At 43.0% G+C, this 19,350-nt stretch overlaps 1 protein-coding gene across 1 annotated transcript in view; it reads right to left on the bottom strand.

The window, feature by feature from the left end:
* The window catches only part of LOC121865779 (hornerin-like), a 32,977-nt gene extending 14,603 nt beyond the window's left edge, over positions 1–18,374 (bottom strand). The window contains exons 1-7 of the mRNA XM_042365340.1: positions 18,335–18,374; positions 16,309–17,988; positions 13,460–16,210; positions 12,679–13,182; positions 10,771–12,298; positions 9,060–9,235; positions 8,547–8,597 (exon numbers count right to left, since the gene is read on the bottom strand). Of these exons, the coding sequence (XP_042221274.1) occupies positions 8,547–8,597; positions 9,060–9,235; positions 10,771–12,298; positions 12,679–13,182; positions 13,460–16,210; positions 16,309–17,988; positions 18,335–18,374 (6,730 nt within the window). The remainder of the gene's footprint in view (positions 1–8,546; positions 8,598–9,059; positions 9,236–10,770; positions 12,299–12,678; positions 13,183–13,459; positions 16,211–16,308; positions 17,989–18,334) is intronic.
* Positions 18,375–19,350: the final 976 nt, after the last annotated feature.

Below are 19,350 nucleotides of genomic sequence, written 5' to 3'. Positions count from 1 at the left end.
TCATACTGGTAATTACTACAGTACACACCGTCCCCTACTACATGCCTCTCATTAAACAAGACATGAAGGGCCCAGGACGGTCGAAGGTGTGGCGCGTGTAAACCTGTTAATAGATCACTCTGGTGTACGCGATCGGTATGTTATTGTTTACTCTACGACGCTCAATTGTTTATATAGTTGTATACAAACAAAGATAATACTGTCACTGTATTGGCTGTTGTATTAGTAGTCTGTGGTAACCAGGGGGACATCACTGGGTCAGGCTGCGATGTGTGACAGCCATCAAACATAGACAGATAGTAACACGACACACAATTGCAGCGAGCATGTGATAACTAGACTAAGGAAAATAAATACATTATGCTCTTCCTCCAGCGCTAATCTACGGGTAAAACTTAAAAAAAAAAAGAAAATCGGTAAATATGTCACGCATTAGTAGGTATGGTTTCTTAATTAATGGCCACACTAACTCGCTCACCTGAAACTACAGGTAGACAACAGAACCAAAATACATTGTTCCATTACTCATGTGTTGAGGTTAATTTGGGATATATTAATAGAATTTACATTAGTTTGATTGCGGAAGGTCAGGGTTTATTAGTTTAATTCAAATTTAATGTGTTTCGTGTAGATGTGTGTGTGTGTGTGTGTGTGTGTGTGGGTGTGTGTGTGTGGGTGTGGGTGTGTGTGTGTGTGTGTGTGTGTGTGTGTTTACGAAAAGATGCCAATAAGCACATTTTTATTATACGGCGTTGGCTGTTAAGGTTAGATTGTCGCTGGGTAATAAACAGAGCAAAACTTTGAGTCTTACACTAATATAGGTAATCCGTGTATCACTCAACCAAAGTACCTAACCTAACCTAACCTAACACAAAAGTACTCCTAAGTTGTCCTAAACCCCATCTCAACTAGTTAAACCTATAGCTTAAATTATACCTAAATTATATATACCTAACCTAACCTAATTTCACCCTCTCACAACCCGCCCACCCATCGACTGACCCGCCATTACAAAATCTACCCCCAGTTCCTCGTACGATTTTGGCCACCTCGCACAACATCGCCCTTGCCATGCAGAGATACAACAAACACCTTTTCATTATTTCACGTAACAAAGAATAATACCTCGTTAGTGATGGTTCTTTTATATCTCTGTGTCACGTTTGTAGCTTTTCTTTGTGTTTAAGAATTATATTATGTGCTTTTATGATTTAGTGGCTGGTTTGAAATAAATGTTTGTTATTATTACATTATGAAAGTTTTCTTTATCCAGATACCTTGTACACTAATACCATTCCTCATTGTATAATAACAATATCAATGATACTACTACTACTACTACTACTACTACTTTTTTTTCTTTTGAATAGGCCTCCAGCCTCCCCTAATAGCCACACCTTCGCCACCATTTTATTACCGTAATATTAAATATCCTCATACATAAGTAGCTATCCTATCTGTGTTGAATTAGTTGAGCCGCAGATCTATGCGGCATTCAGTGACTGTAGCCTCATAGTCAATATCTGCAGCAGTTGTCTGAATTGGGGCAGAAGCTCTCGTTCCCCTGAGGCAGAGCAAAGCCGACCGAAGGAGAGAGAAAGACAGTCGACATCTCATCCAGGCTGTAACATAACTTCTGGGCTGCTGCTTCTGTTCGGAGATCACCTCGGCGAGTCTGGCGTTGAAACATCTTGCACTTGGTCCCATCCCACCAGAGGTTGTGAACACTAGAGGAGTGAAGCTGCCTTGATCAACGTTTTGAATTCTCTCCCCATATGCCCTTCTCTTGTCGTTCTCGTTCCTCCTATGTGAAGCATCGAGAGCTAGGTTACGGTGACATGCGGCCATGGGATCAAAAATCCTGATGTCGAAGAAAGCTTGCTGTCTCCGCGTCCAGAATCCTCGAGCACTGACGTCCACACGGGCTTCGTTAGATGTGTTTGAAGTCCTGTGTTGGAAGATCTCACCATCCAATGGAAGGAGGGTCGGTTCTACCAAGACATCCCGGCAGATTTCCTTTAACATATTTGCGGTGAGGTCCCTTACCTCGTCATGCCTCATGCATATGAAGCCCCCTTTCTTGCACACCATGGCGTGATCACCATCATAGAAAGAGCCACACACGCATTGGGAGGGCAAACCTTCTACTGGCCGACCGTACCTTAGAGCAATGGCATCTGTAAATTCTTGTTTATTAAGACTGAAATCATTTACTACTGCTACTACTACTACTATTTATAATAATAATAATATTTATAATAATAATAATAATAATAATAATAATAATAAAAATGATAATTACCTTTAACATTATCATTAAGTTTCCGTCAGTCTTTCTTCAAACAATATTACGTTAATTTTCTCAAGTTTTAAACCAACATTAAAAAAATCCTTCATTAACATAATACCAAAACGATTATTAATATTTTTTTATCGGAACTGCAATTGTAAGGGAACCAAATTTATATCATCTAAAAAAAAAAAAATCGAAACCCACGCGTATAAGAACATGAGGTGTGTTGATTTGTGCTTGTTTTCCATGACGTCCAATAGAGTTCTTCCCATTGTTAGGTAGGAATAGGTTAGGTAACTTTCTCAGTGATTGTGATAGTGATTCATGAGAGAGAGAGAGAGAGGGGAAGGGAGGGGAAGGGAGGGGAATCGTTCGCGTGTCCATTCCAAAATCATGATAATATTGAATGTTGTTGAATTATAAAGATGACTGTTTCAACACTCTGAAATACGGTTCCGAAATGACTTTTACACTCTGAAATACGGTTCTGAAATGACTCCTACACACTGAAATAAGGGTCCCCTACACTCTGAAATACGGGTCCCCTACACTCTGAAACAAGGGTCCCCTACACTCTGAAATACGGGTCCCCGACACTCTGAAATACGGTTCTGAAATGACTCCTACTCACTGAAATATAGAGTTCCTGCATTCTGAAACAGTTGACTCCTCCGTTCTGAAACCCCACGGGATTATCTCATCACCATAATCAAGATCCAGCGCTGTACGGCCCACTTCCTGGAAATTGTACCGAAATCAGTGATGTATCGATGAAGGGAAGGAACTGAGTGACCTGACCCCATGCGATCTTCCCTTCAATACATCTTGCGTGTCTCTATCACATCTGAGGGATTTAGTGGGATTGACAAAGACAGGGGATAGGTTGTGTGTGTGTGTGTTGTATATTCACGTATATGAGAGAGAGAGAGAGAGAGAGAGAGAGAGAGAGAGAGAGAGAGAGAGAGAGAGAATGTGTATTTTAATGACAATGCCATGTATCTTTACAGAATCCATTACCTCCGTGAGATGAAAACTTATTTAGCTGATTAAAAATTGCATTCATAAACCATATTTTCACTTTGCAATACATGTATCCCAGTGCACATTACTCACCTCTGTAAGTATTCATATAAATTTAGATTTAAAAATGGAATCTTATGGATACAGCCGATACTACTGGATAGGAAGCCCTTATGTCCATTATCATCTCCTTTAGTCGGAAATAGCGAAGGCAATTTTCACATTAGGGTTCGAGGGGGAGGAGGCCAAGGGAAACCATTTGTAGAGCTGCTCGGTGTGTCATGGTATATCCCCGTGGTAAATGATTGTATATAGAGAAGTAATCTTTCGCGGTACTTTACATCAGCAACCACACTTATGCTTAGAATGTTTTATTTTGATGCGTTAGTGTATTCTACAGACTTAAAGAATGTAATCTACCCGTTGTGTTTACGAACTGTGCTTGGTTAACGATAGATTCCGCTTCTGTATGGTCTCCGCGATGCAGAACGGTGATTCAAGTGGGAGGAGGGTGGTAAGGAGGACTGTAAGTGACGAAGAAATTACAGAAGTTTGGACATGATTCCAACGGGAACTGAGGGGTTAAAATGGTGAGGGGGTGAGGGATGTGAGGGACGTTAGAAGGCAAGGGGTTACTAAGGAGTGTGTGCGTGGACCCTGAGCACGTTCCGTGAGAATTAACACTAATCATTGCCGCCCCCGCCCCGTGACCTAGATCCCCTCACCAACACACACACTCGCCACGACCAATATTTACACGTTAAACTGGTATTCGATTATTCTAAAGCGGCAGTTTAGCCTTTGTAAGAGTCGCGTTATGGTTAATATATCTTGGCTGTAAATGTTTACTCTTTATATAGCGTCACAAGTCAGGTAGTGCAGAATAAAACTATACAAGAAGACGTTGATAGAGCTGGGCGCGTCTCACTAATGTTTGGATCAATAAGAAAGTCTCCCGTGTTTAGTACTGAATTCTGGCGAAGTCTACACGACAGTCTTATAATAATGTTTGCAATATTAAGGATTTTATCTATCATAGGTAACATTACTTCATGTGTGACGAAGATCTTCGGAGAGGGATCGACGGTGACCCATAACTGAGGTGATAAAGTGATCAGTATGCAAAGGCAATTTCCCATCTATTGTTGACATCGCCATCCGGAAGTAGTCTAGTCATATTCGAATGTTTACAAAGCAGAATATAATTCTTAATCTTATTTCACTGTAAAGTGTCATCCGGAGCGCCCAACAAAACTGCCATGAGTACAAGTTGCTCTCAAGAAAGCACTAAATTCGTTGCACTGTGAGTCACTCGGGGATTCTCCTGATTCTGACCACATATTGAGAATTTTGTCAATATTCTATTCAGATAAGTTTATGTCATGCTTGAACACTTTATTATTTTTATATTATGGTAACAAAGTGTATGAAGATTAGAGTGCTGGACTTTAAGTATAGGAGGTGAGCCTAGAATTCAAAGGATGATAGATGATGTTACTTAGTTCACGTATGTGGTTAATGATTTCGGTGTTTAGATGGATCTATTCATTTTAAATATACGCTCGAGTGTACAGTATGCTTGCATATAACATAAGATGAAAAATACACGTAAAATACATTCACAACATCTTTACGAAGTCGATATCAAAGAAGTACAATTAATGTTGTGGTTTTCAGGACGTTAATGTTCTTTACTTCGTGCATGTGAGATACCAACACTGATTGTTGACATTAGCAGACCACTGACTTCCTTTGTTATTAAGTCTTCAGTCTAAGATGGCGGGATAGGTGTAACACAAGTCGCCCTTTGGTATACTCGCACGACGCCTAATGCCTGCCTGACACTATAAGCTTCACTTGGCGTTACTCTACTCGCAGGTTTGTAGCTAAATTGAATAGTAGTGGATACAGATATCTAGCAGCACGACTACAAAACTCAAGGAAGCCGCAATCGATCAGCCGTGTAGAGATGCTGGGCTGAAAAGCGTGTTTAAACTAAAGCCCCCTGAGAGAATCATGTGTTTTCAGTAGTGTTAAAGAGCCCGTGTGACACATTCTCATCCTTGATCTGGCTAACAGTCTAACTATCGCTGTGTCAGTATGCTACGAGGAGGAGCACACACACACACACACACACACACACACACACACACACAACCAAGACCGTCACTCGTATAATTCCCGTAGGCAACAAACCCAAACCACGCCCTCATATCAATCATTACCTTTACACTTTAGCCTAAACAATACATCCCCGCCTGCAACTCTCCCTCCCTTCCCCACACGAACACCGAGTCAGACCTACCAATTATCTTCATCACTGATTGGTATTCCAGTTAACTTTTATCTCTTTAACAAAGGTGCGTCACGACCCCAGTCAGACTTGCATTAGTCTTATTGTTGGTTCGTAGGCGTGTCACTGGGTTATTTCAAGGCGATATTTCAAATAAGCTGTTTGCTCTTCGTGTGTGTGTGGTTTGTGTGTGTGTGCGCGCGCGCGCGCGTGTGTGTGTGTGTGTGTGTGTGTGTGTGTGTGTGTGTGTGTGTGTGTGTGTGTGTGCGTGTGTGCGTGTGTGTGTGTGTGTGTATCAAAGTGATTTTCCTCTGTCACTCTTCATCAGAGGCGGGTGGAGGTGTGGTGGAATGAAGCGACAAGTTAGTGGATCAAAACACAACCTTCTCTCGTGCCTCTAGTGCCACCACAATCATCAGAGGCATCATTTAAGTTCCAAACTCGGTGCCAAGTACAATACTCCTTCCTAGTTTCACCATGAAGTACAGTTCTCACTAGTGCCACGCCAGATGCCATATGCCTATAGATCGACCGACCCGTTGACTGACTGAAAGAATCTCAAGAATCAATCGCCACTCTAAACTATTCCTTAAGTCGAGCAAACTTTAAGGTCATTTCTAATCCACCAACCAGAGCTTTGTCACCTGTCAAAGTCCTCTTATTTCTGACTCAAATATCAAAGTAAATATGTCCAGGATACGAAATGAAGGACCTGATAAAATAAATAAAGTATAGATAAATAGATGAATAAATAGATAACTGAATAAATCTGGAGGAGGAAGACGTATATACGCTTGTCCTCCAGGCTGTGAGGCGAATGATCGTAGTCTTCGCGTTGGGCTAAAAATCACCTGACGCGGAGATTTACTTTAGTAACGTAATTTTATCGATTAGTCAAGGCGAGCTAATTATCATACTGCGTCTTGTTATTATATTTTCAAACAGTACCTGTGTCTCCCCGACAGCTCCTACCACACAGAGTTTTGGAGAACTTTGGATAATATGCATCACATTCACATACAACTGCTGTAGGTGCACCACGAACAGAACTACAGTACTACACAATCCTAAAGTAGTTTTGCTTAGGTTAGGTTAGACTGGTGCGTGTCATCAACTTTCAATTAAATACACGAAAATCTTAAACGGTTTAGCTGTCCTGTTCGTGGTCCATTTACAACACAGTACATATTGCAGGTAACAGTAAAACACATAAACAACAAAAAATAACAAATATCCAGTAAAGTTCACACCTCTTTAAGAACTACACTGTACTTCCAAACATGCAAGCACAAGCCCCAGAACACTGAGTGGCTGAGAAAGACATATTGAATGTCTCTATAGCTGTAAACTACCAGGCAAAGAGCCGGGAAGGTTAATGTAGGAGTGAACAGGTAGAACACACAGTAAAAGTTAAATATATATGACATGCAAGGACACGCCCATGAACAATAAATAGCTGAGATGACATGCATTAGCCATAGCCATAAATTATAGGATATTCAGTCTTGAGTAAACCTAGTAGTGTATGAAACAAGCTTTGTGAGGTCCTGGTGACGGCTGTAATATTCTGGTGAAGGTGACGAAGATGTGAACGGTATGGTGATAGTCGTAAGGATGGTGAGAGTAGTGAGGATGGTGATATAATAGTAAGAGTGTGTCGAAAACATAACACACGGATGAAGCAGTTGTAACCGAGGTGACAGTATGGTTATGACAGTGACATAACCATGGCAACCGTGACAAGCTGGTGAGGACGGCCACCCACCGGAAAATAACTATCAGATCTAAGAGACAAGTGTACGGGTCAACATTCTGAGATGAGACAAAGCAGGTCAGAGGCACTTAGGCATATAAGGTCAAGCTCACAGGCAACAAGATCTTGATACCGGATATCCTCGCGTTATGCAAAGTACTTAAAGGCCCTTTTGATAGAAGGAAATGCATCAATACACTCAATCATGTACTTTAAAAGGGTCTCGAAGGGATAATAGTGCTCTCCCCCCCCCCCCCGTCCTCCCCACACTCCACCGCAACATCGCCAGCACGAGCAAACAACACCGCCAGACGTACATTCTCTGTCACTGGCGATGCTTTGCAATAGAAGGCATGAGGTGTCCAGCAGACCCCTAGTCTACATGCAGCACTGTCACCAGCTGAGGTGTGCGTGAGGCTCACTGTCAAGGTGCAGACACAGGTGATGGAACAGGGAGGGGAGGGGAGCTGGGAAGAAGGGGGAAAGGGGAAGGGGGAAAGGGCGGGAGAGAGGTGTGGTGGAAGAAGAGGAAAAGGGAGAGAGAAAGGGGTAGTGGGGGGAAGGAGGAAGAGAGGGATAGATTGTAAGGGATAGAAAGGGAAAAGAGTAGAGAAAAAGAAGTGTGCTGTGGTAGAGAAGGAGGGACGAGGGATAGGGAGGTAGAGGAGGAGGGGAAGGAGAACGTCATAGGATGAGAGCGTGAAGGGAAGTGAGGAGAGACGGGAAAAGGGGGATGGGAGGAAAGGGATAGGAAAATAATAAGTTGGGAGATTAGAAGGGAAAAGAGAGATTTAGGAACTACAAAAGAAAGAAAAATAGAAACAGAGGAATAAAGGGCTGGACGTCAAGGAGAGAACTGGCCGGGAGAAGAACACAAAACAATGACTTAAAAATAACAGGGATGAATGACGGGACTGCAGGAGAGCGAAGAATGGAGCGATAAAAAAAGAAGAAAGGGGAAGGGAGGAGGAGAATAACGTAGAAGGCGCAGCACCAAACAAGAGTAAGGTGGAGGTGCGGCATTAATGAAGACTGCGGCAAAAATAGAAAGGTGCGGCACAGAGGTTTCGGTAGCAAATAATAGCAGCTAGAAAATGTATGGTGCTAGGTGTGAGGTCATGGGCACAGCACTAGACATGGGCACAGCACCAAGCGAGGTACAACAGGAGGTATAAGCAGCGCCTTACTGTCCTCGTCGTCCTCCCCAGCAGCTTCCAGGTCCTCCTCTCCTGAAGGGGCTGAACGAGGCGCAGAGAGATAGCGTTTAGGGTGGTGACTAGTCAAATAGGCCCCAGTCCTATTAGGCCTCAATTCCATATTTTAGGTTATGTTAGGTTGAGGCATATTAGGACTAGGGTCTGCTAGGACTGGGACCTATTTGACATGCAACTGTTAGGAACACCAGGTTTGGGAAGTACAGTACCTTAGTGACCCCAGGTGGGAAGCATTTGCTTAGTACTAGAATATAAACTGGGTTAAACTTGGGTACTGAAGAACACTACACACTCTAAATGCTGGCACGAAAGCCGCCACTCTTAGATTATAAACAAAATATTTGACTTACTTTCATCACTTTTGATAACTTAACTCTAACAGATCTATAAAACACAATCGTGTACACAGAAGTCCACAAGGTAAAAAATGACCAAAGCTGAAAGAAAAACAAAGATTAAGGATGCCAAGAGAAGGGAAGTACTCACGTCTGGCCACCCGGGCGTAGTACCATCGGTGAGGAGCATAGAGGAGGCGGTCAGCGCTAGATGAGCGTTGGATGACTCCATGGTGCCACTTCTTCTTATCCAGCCTCGACTCTTGGTAGACCAAATTGTTGTCACTAACGCTGCGGGTCAGCTTCCGTGGTGATCCCAGATCAGAGCTGCATACACAAACACACACACACACACGGGCGCACACACACACACACACACGACGGGGTTAATAAAAGGTAATGAAGGTAATATACAGACTTTGGTAAATACGCATGCAATATCTTCCCATTATACGTAGAGGAGACAAAATAAGTCAATATTCTTGATTTTTATATCAAACTGTTTATTTCAACCTCCTGGAATACCTGATTTACCAAGTTCAACTAAAAACGTTCCACCACTGTCACCGCAACACACCACTGATATAACTTTCACATCTTTACAACACTAGTGCCATATCACACCAGTAACGTCACTTTAACCGCAATACTTATCACCATAGCTAACCACTAACACCAGTATCACCCCCAACATAACACTATCAACACAACACATCACTAACACCAGTATCACCCCCAACATAACACTATCAACACAACACATCACTAACACCAGTATCACCCCCAACATAACACTATCAACACAACACATCACTAACATCACAATGGTAACACCTGTACTGAACAAACGACTAACAAAAACAAACATCCACTTTATCAAACTCACCACAAACATTACCTATCAATCATACAATAAGATACAGTATACAGTATCTACCACACCAAACTTCAACAACACAAGAAAACAGTCAACAACATTACAGAATGAGAAACAATGTTTTTCCCAACACACATCACCGCCTTCCTCACAACAGACACCAGCCAATGCGTAAATAACTCCAACTAACATGATAAACCTCGTAAAAAAAATGCCGTCTCCAACATCCAACACATTGTATCACATTAAACAACATCCAACACATTACTTACGGCAAGCAGTAAGAAACATACCGTAAACACTGCAACATCCAATACGTTATAACATTTAATAATAAACAACATCCAACACGCCATAATACAGTACTGTCACAATCATCTGATACACTCCTACGCCTTAAATATGACAACACGTAACTAGTCATTCGAATCACATCACGACATCACTAACATCATCTAGAATGTGACGGACGTAAGTATATCATTAAACACCCAAAACTGCAATCACACACACACACACACAACAGCGACCAAGTAAGGAAATGACAAGCACCCACCACTGCACACAACTATCAGCATAAACCGTAGTAATAATCACAGGCGTCCACCATAACACACTATTACCAGCGACCAACACAACACACCACTACCACCACAACACACCACTACTACCAGCGTCCACCACAACTCACTGCTACTAGAGACCATCACAACACAACACTATCGTCTGCCACAATACACTAATAACATTGTCCACGGCACATTACCACTAGAGTTCACAGCAAATGATAACATCGCTCACTACAGCCTAACAGTATCGCGGTCCTCCACATCACAGCACCACTGGCATCCATCACTAACAGTTCAACAACACATTACTACAATCGTTCACCACAGTGCAAGTATACTAGTATTCCAGCGTCCGCCACATACGCAAGTGCCACAATATATACCACTGCCGGAGCCAGGTATGGGGAGCACCTTACCTGCCTCGCGCGTAACGTTGTCTGAAGCTGAAGAAGTCCTCGTGGTCGGCAGCACCCCACCTCCTCATGTCACTGCTCCTCCTCCCCTCCTCCTCCTCACGCCTAACCCCGCCCACCTTACTCTTCACATCACTTCGTTCAGTTCCTCGGTCTTTACGTCGTCCTTCGTTTTGCCCAACTCTTCTTCCTCCTGTTTGGGTGTCCTTTAGTCTACCTGTGTTTCCGTCTCTTCGTCCGCCAGTTTCTTCATAATATAATTCATTTGTGTCATCAAAACTTCGTTCAACTATTTTTTTGGAACCTCTTTTGCCTGGTTGTTCATCACTGTGACTTTCTACACGACTAACTCTTGGGTGAGTATCATTTCCTTCTGCTGTTCGAAAAGCACTTTGTTTTCCTGTTCGACCATCGCCCTGTTCTCTTGTTCGGCCATTGCTTAAATCTCCTGGTCGACCAGTACTTCCGTCTCTTATTCGACCATTACTTTGTTCTCCTGTTCGACCATTGCTTCTGTCTCTTATTCGACTCGTACCTTGTTCTCCTGTTCGACCATTGCTTCTGTCTCTTATTCGACTCTTACCTTGTTCTCCTGTTCGACCATTGCTTCTGTCTCTTATTCGACTCTTACCTTGTTCTCCTGTTCGACCATTGCTTCTTTCCTCTGTTCGAACATTGCTTTGATCTCTTATTCGAACCTTATTTCCTTCTCTTGTTCGACCTTCTTTTTGACCCACCTCTCGACCATCATTTCGTCCTCCTGTTGGGCGATCATTTCTACCTCCTGTTGGGCCATCATTTCGTCCTCCTGTTAAAACATCATTTCGTCCCTCTGTTGGACCATCATTTCGTCCCCCTGTTGAGCCATCACTTCGTCCATCTCTTGGGCCATCGTATCGTCCTCCTGTTGTGCCATCATTTCCTCCTCCTGTTGGGCCATCTCCTGTTGTGCCATCATTTCCTCCACCTGTTGGTTCATCATTTCGTCCACCTGCTTTGTCATAATTATTCTCAGTTATGTCTTCATCTCTTTCCTCATAACTCACTGTGGCTGTATGATCAGCATTCTGATCCTTTGCTCGAACACTGTACCGATCTCCTGTTCGATCATTGCTTCGATCACCTGTTCGGCCATTGCTTTGATCACCTGTTTGACCATTGCTTTGATCTCCTATTCGACCATTGCTTTGATCTCCTATTCGACCATTGCTTTGATCACCTGTTCGACCATTGCTTCGATCACCTGTTCGACCATTGCTTTGATCACCTGTTCGACCATTGCTTCGATCACCTGTTCGACCATTGCTTCGATCACCTGTTCGACCATTGCTTCGATCACCTGTTCGACCATTGCTTTGATCACGTGTTCGACCATTGCTTTGATCACCTGTTCGACCATTGCTTTGATCACCTGTTCGACCATTGCTTTGATCACCTGTTTGACCATTGCTTTGATCACGTGTTCGACCATTGCTTTGATCACCTGTTCGACCATTGCTTCGATCACCTGTTCGGCCATTGCTTCGACCTTCTTTTGAACACTTTGATCACCTTTGATCACCTTTGAACATGACCCTGTTTGACCACCTGTTTGCTTCGATCACCTGTTCGGCCATTGCTTTGATCACCTGTTTGAACCATTGCTTCGATCACCTGTTGACCATTGCGATCACCTGTTCGACCATTGACCTTTGATCACCTGTTTCGAACATTGCTTCGATCACCTGTTCGACCATTGCTTCGATCACCTGTTCGGCCATTGCTTCGATCACCTGTTTGACCATTGCTTCGATCACCTGTTTGACCATTGCTTTGATCACGTGTTCGACCATTGCTTCGATCACCTGTTCGACCTTTGCTTCGATCACCTGTTTGACCATTGCTTCGATCACCTGTTTGATTGCCATTCACCTTGATCACCTGTTCGACCATTCCATTCGATTCGATCTGTTTGACCACCATTGCTGCTTCGATCACCTGTTCGACCATTGCTTCGATCACCTGTTCGACCATTGCTTCGATCACCTGTTCGACCATTGCTTTGATCACGATCACCTGTTTGACCATTGCTTCGATCACCTGTTTGACCATTGCTTCGATCACCTGCTTGACCATTGCTTCGATCACCTGTTTGACCATTGCTTTGATCACGTGTTCGACCATTGCTTCGATCACCTGTTTGACCATTGCTTTGATCTCCTATTCGACCATTGCTTTGATCACCTATTTGACCATTGCTTCGATCACCTGTTTGACCATTGCTTTGATCACCTGTTTGAACACTGCTTCGATCACCTGTTTGACCATTGCTTCGATCACCTGTTCGGCCATTGCTTTGATCACCTGTTTGAACACTGCTTCGATCACCTGTTTGACCATTGCTTCGATCACCTGTTCGGCCATTGCTTCGATCACCTGTTTGAACCATTGCTTCGATCACCTGTTTGATCACCTGCTTGACCATTGCTTCGATCACCTGTTTGACCATTGCTTCGATCAATTGCTCGACCATTGCTTTGATCTCCTGTTCGATCATTGCTTTGATCACCTGTTGACCATTGCTTCGATCACCTGTTTGACCATTGCTTCGATCACCTGTTTGAACACTGCTTCCGATCACCTGTTTGACCATTGCTTCGATCACCTGTTTGACCATTGCTTCGATCACCTGTTTGAACACTGCTTCGATCACCTGTTTGACCATTGCTTCGATCACCTGTTTGACCATTGCTTCGATCACCTGTTTGAACACTGCTTCGATCACCTGTTTGACCATTGCTTTGATCACCTGTTTGAACATTGCTTTGATCACCTGTTTGAACACTGCTTCGATCACCTGTTTGACCATTGCTTTGATCACCTGTTTGAACACTGCTTCGATCACCTGTTTGACCATTGCTTTGATCACCTGTTTGAACATAATTTTGGTCTCTGGTATCACCATCTCTTGGACGTCTTCCTTGGACGTCATTCTTGTCTCCTATTTGACTATACCTTTGATCTCCTGTTTGATCATACCTTTGATCTCCTGTTTGATCATACATTTGATCTCCTGTTTGTTCATACCTTTGATCTCCTGTTTGATCATACATTTGATCTCCTGTTTGTTCATACCTTTGATCTCCTGTTTGATCATACCTTTGATCTCCTTTTTGATCATACCTTTGAGCTTCTGATTGATCATACCTTTGATCTCCTGTTTGATCATATCTTTGATCTCCTGTTTGATCATTCATTTGATCTCCTGTTTGATCATAACTTTGGTCTCCTGTTTGATCATATCTTTGATCTCCTGTTTGATCATTCATTTGATCTCCTGTTTGATCATAACTTTGGTCTCCTGTTTGATCATATCTTTGATCTCCTGTTTGATCATTCATTTGATCTCCTGTTTGATCATACCTTTGATCTCCTGTTTGATCATACCTTTGATCTCCTGTTTGATCATTCATTTGATCTCCTGTTTGATCATTCATTTGATCTCCTGTTTGATCATTCATTTGATCTCCCGTTTGATCATACCTTTGAGCTTCTGATTTACCATTACTCTGATCAGCTGTTCGACCACCACTTTGATCAGCTGTTCGACCACCACTTTGATCAGCTGTTCGACCACCACTTTGATCAGCTGTTCGACCACCACTTTGATCTCCTGTCCGACCACCTTTTTGATCAGCTGTTCGACCACCTTTTTGATCAGCTGTTCGTCCACCACTTTGATCTCCTGTCCGACCACCTTTTTGACCAGCTGTTCGACCACCTTTTTGACCAGCTGTCCGTCCATCTTTTTGATCAGCTGTTCGACCACCACTTTGATCGCCTGTTCGACCATCTTTTTGATCAGCTGTTCGACCACCACTTTGATCTCCTGTTCGACCACCTTTTTGATCAGCTGTTCCATCACCTTTTTGACCAGCTGTCCGTCCATCTTTTTGATCAGCTGTTCGACGACCACTTTGATCTCCTGTTCGACCACCTTTTTGATCAGCTGTTCCATCACCTTTTTGACCAGCTGTCCGTCCATCTTTTTGATCAGCTGTTCGATCACCACTTTCATCTCCTGTTCGACCATCTTTTTGATCAGCTGTTCGACCACCACTTTGATATCCTGTTCGACCATCTTTTTGATCAGCTACCCGTCCAACTTTTTGATCACCTGTTCGACCATCTTTTTGATCAGCTGCCCGTCCAACTTTTTGTTCACCTGTTCGACCATCTTTTTGATCAGCTGTTCGAACACCACTTTGATCTCCTCTCCGAACGCCTTTTTGATCAGGTCTTCGACCACCACTTTGATCTCCAGTCCGAACACCTTTTTGATCAGCTGTTCGACCACCACTTTGATCAGCTGTTCGACCACCACTTTGATCAGCTGTTCGACCACCTTTTTGATCAGCTGTTCCATCACCTTTTTGACCAGCTGTCCGTCCATCTTTTTGATCAGCTATTCGACCACCACTTTGACCTCCCATTTGACTATTGATTTCTTCGCCCCTTACTTCATTTCGTTCACTGTCTTGTGGTCCATCTTGTTCATCACTTAGTCTTTGTGCGTCGTCAAGATTTCGTGCACCAACTTGGTCGACAATTCGTCCCTCATATCCTCCCTCATATTCTCCTTTATATTCTCCCTCATTATAGCTTCTTGCTCGTTCATCGTCTGCTTCTCCAGGTTGCCCTTTGCTTTCTATTTCTTCATATCTGTGCTGATCTATATCTTCATATCTTTGTTCTTCTGTTTCCTCATAATTTTGATTTTCTGTTTCAGTTCGATCATCTGTTTTAACATTCCTTTGATCACCTGTTTCCTCATATCTTTGTTCTTCTATGTCTTCATTGCTTTGATAATTTGCTCGACCATTATTTCGATCTCCTCCTGTTCGAACATTGCTTTGATGATCTCCTGTTCGAACATTGCTTTGATGATCTCCTGTTCGACCATTGCTCTGATCTCTTGTTTGAACATTGTTTCGATCTCCCGTTTGACCATTGATTCGATCTCCCGTTTGACCATTGACTCGATCTTCTGTTTGACCATTGCTTCGATCTCCCGTTTGACCATTGCTTCGATCTCCTGTTTGACAATTGCTTCGATCTCCTGTTTGACCATTGCTTCGATCTCCAGTTTGACCATTGCTTCGATCTCCCGTTTGACCATTGATTCGATCTCCTGTTTGACCATTGATTCGATCTCCTGTTTGTCCATTGCTTCGATCTCCCGTTTGACCAATGATTCGATCTCCTGTTTGACCATTGTTTCGATCTCCCGTTTGACCATTGATTCGATCTCCCGTTTGACCATTGATTCGATCTCCTGTTTGTCCATTGCTTCGATCTCCTGTTTGACCATTGCTTCGATCTCCTGTTTGACCATTGCTTCGATCACCTGTTCGACCATTGCTTCGATCTCCCGTTTGACCATTGATTCGATCTCCTGTTTGACCTGTTTGACCATTGAGATTCGATCTCTGTTTGACCATTGCTTCGATCTTCTGTTTGATTCGATCTCCGTTTGACCATTGATTCGATCTCCTGTTTGACCATTGACTCGATCTCCTGTTTGACCATTGATTCGATCTCCTGTTTGTCCATTGCTTCGATCTCCTGTTTGACCATTGCTTCGATCTCCCGTTTGAGCATTGATTCGATCTCCTGTTTGACCATTGCTTCGATCTCCCGTTTGACCATTGATTCGATCTCCTGTTTGACCATTGATTCGATCTCCTGTTTGTCCATTGCTTCGATCTCCTGTTTGACCATTGCTTCGATCTCCCGTTTGACCATTGATTCGATCTCCTGTTTGACCATTGATTCGATCTCCTGTTTGTCCATTGCTTCGATCTCCCGTTTGACCAATGATTCGATCTCCTGTTTGAACATTGCTTCGATCTCCCGTTTGACCATTGATTCGATCTCCCGTTTGACCATTGATTCGATCTCCTGTTTGACCATTGATTCGATCTCCTGTTTGTCCATTGCTTCGATCTCCCGTTTGTCCATTGATTCGATCTCCTGTTTGACCATTGCTTCGATCTCCCGTTTGACCATTGATTCGATCTCCTGTTTGACCATTGATTCGATCTCCTGTTTGACCATTGATTCGATCTCCTGTTTGACCATTGCATCGATCTCCCGTTTGACCATTGATTCGATCTCCCGTTTGACCATTGCTTCGATCTCCTGTTTGACCATTGATTTCTTCGCCTATATGTTCATGTTCTCGTCCACTAACGCGTGGTTGAGCCTGGTCATCGATTAGTCGTCTCGTGTACCTAATATTTCCTGTACCAACTTGGTCGAAAATTCGTCCTTCAATTTGTCCCTCACTCAGCCTTCTTCCTAGTCTACCAGCTGCCTCATCAAGTTGTTCATTTCGTTCTTCGGCTTGCCCCTCACTCAGCCTTCTATCTAGTCTATTACGTTGCTCAGTTCTTCCATCAATATTTCCAGTGCTGCTATCAGCGTCTTGACCATTGCCCCGTCCTCGACTCTCTTCTGATCGTCCTTGACTCTCTCTTGCTCGTCCTTGAGTCTCTCCTGCCTTTTTGCGAATCTCACCTGCTCCTGTTTTTCCTTCGTCGTCCCTTCCCTTGTTTCCGTCTCCTTTTCGTTCTCTTCCTCGATCGTCATCCCTTCCGTCTCCCAATTCTCTTTTACCGACACTCCGTCCTTCGCCTGTCTTTCCCCTGCTCCTTCCTTTGTTCCTTGTATGGCTCCGGCCTTGATTGTTACCTTCACTTTGACTGTCGCCACTCCCATCACTCTGTCTCCACTCTCTTACAGTGCTCTTCCCTTTCCTTCGCACAATGGTTTTTCTTCGTGTATTTCCTTTACCGTTGATTTGTCCGTCACTCGTTCCTTCGTCTCGCCCGTCACTCATCCCCCCATCTCTTCCGTCACTTGTACCTCCCTGTTGCTTGATGTTTATGCTTAAGTGACCCCCGATATTTGTTCTTCTGTCTCCTGCGTCACTCTCCCCATCGCCTATTCGGTCTACTTTGCCATCACGACGCTTTAACCCTCTTCCTTGGACTTGGTTATTTCTCTCCTCTCCCTCTTTAGCCTTCTGAAAGGAAACCCATTTCTCCTCTTCCTCGACCAGTGCCTCTGCTCTGGCGTCGCCCCATCTATCTGCCACTTCCACCCATGCCCCATCTTTATATACTACCTTCAAGTCGCCTTGTACACCTGCTACACTCCTTTCTTCACCGGAGGCGTTACCTGTAAAAGAAATAAAATCAGTTCAGATCCTAATGAGTCATTCAGTAAAAAATCTAAAACAACGTACAAGATCGCCAATTCCCCCTGCTGTTTGGATGAGATTCAATGCCCCATTTTTCAAGTTTTCGTGTTAAAAAAATTTGGAAGCTCGGGCGGACAAGTGGAATTCAAATATTACTCATGATTGAAAGTAAATAATGCCTAAGCAATTTTTTTTGTATGTGGATATAATAAAATCCGTCCTAACTTTAATAACAAAAGGTGTTAGAAAATTAAAGATTCATGATTTTTGAACAGGTGTCGGTTACTTCCTCAAGGGATTCGAACCTTCGGGAATGAACCCTACATTCCTGGCTGCGGTTGTCTGCACCAGGTGTATCAGACATTTCAAAATTCTTCTCAAAGTTAAGAAAAAGACATCCTCATAGTGTACGAACTTACGTATCTTAGAACTATTATATTTATAATAATTTCCTTTGCAAATTAATGAGCATGTTACTAAATGGAATATTACTGTATAATTTTGCGTCATCTCAGGTATAATAACTTGACCACGCTAGCCTATAATTTTACGACATGTCATTAAGTGTTATTATATCATCAGACTGTGTTGTATGTATGACACAAAATAATTATGTCGCCACAGTTAACCTAATATATAAGCGTTGTAAACAGTAAAAATATTCGTTATTTTTCTGTGTAATCTGTGCAGGAGGTAAAATTAATTGCGAAAATGTAATTGAAAATTTTATCTACAAAAATTGCTTTATGAAAAACAGAAAAGACGTAACATACTGTGACAGTTATGTTCGGGTGATATTAGCAGATTGGTGACCCCTGGTAGAGACACCTCCCGCGTCCTCTATACTCTCTTACACCGGCTACACCTTCACCAATATTATCCTTATCCTATACACTACACCTTCTCGCTACACCTATAGCAAGAGCAATCAATATTTCTTCTTTAGTTGTGTCAGCGAAGACTGGTAGAAAACTTATCAAGAGGCTCCTGTTGTTTATCTTCTTATACACGCGAGAAAATGACTCCCATTGCATCTCTCTTTTGTGAACCAAACCTTTACTACTCACAGCATAATGGAGAGTCACTGATAGTAGGATGAAGGCAAACGTTCGTCTGGAGTAGCTTTTTTGACTATAATAATTGTGTGATATTGCGGACTGCCTGGCGCTGTTGATTTGTCTTAAGCCTGCTACACACACTCAGACCTTTGCTCAGACAAAACTGAACACGTGTAAGGGAGATTTGCGGACTTTGCAGATCTTTTATAAGGTTTGTGCAAAATTAAACACTTACGGAAAAGATGTCTGCTGAAGAGTGGTCTGTGCAGATAAAATGGGGCG

The sequence above is a fragment of the Homarus americanus genome, unplaced genomic scaffold, assembly GCF_018991925.1.
Source record: "Homarus americanus isolate GMGI-L3 unplaced genomic scaffold, GMGI_Hamer_2.0 scaffold13495, whole genome shotgun sequence".
Lineage (NCBI taxonomy): Eukaryota > Metazoa > Arthropoda > Malacostraca > Decapoda > Nephropidae > Homarus > Homarus americanus.
The sequence above is the reverse complement of the archived record's forward strand: the minus strand, read 5'-3'. Positions and strand labels throughout refer to the sequence as shown.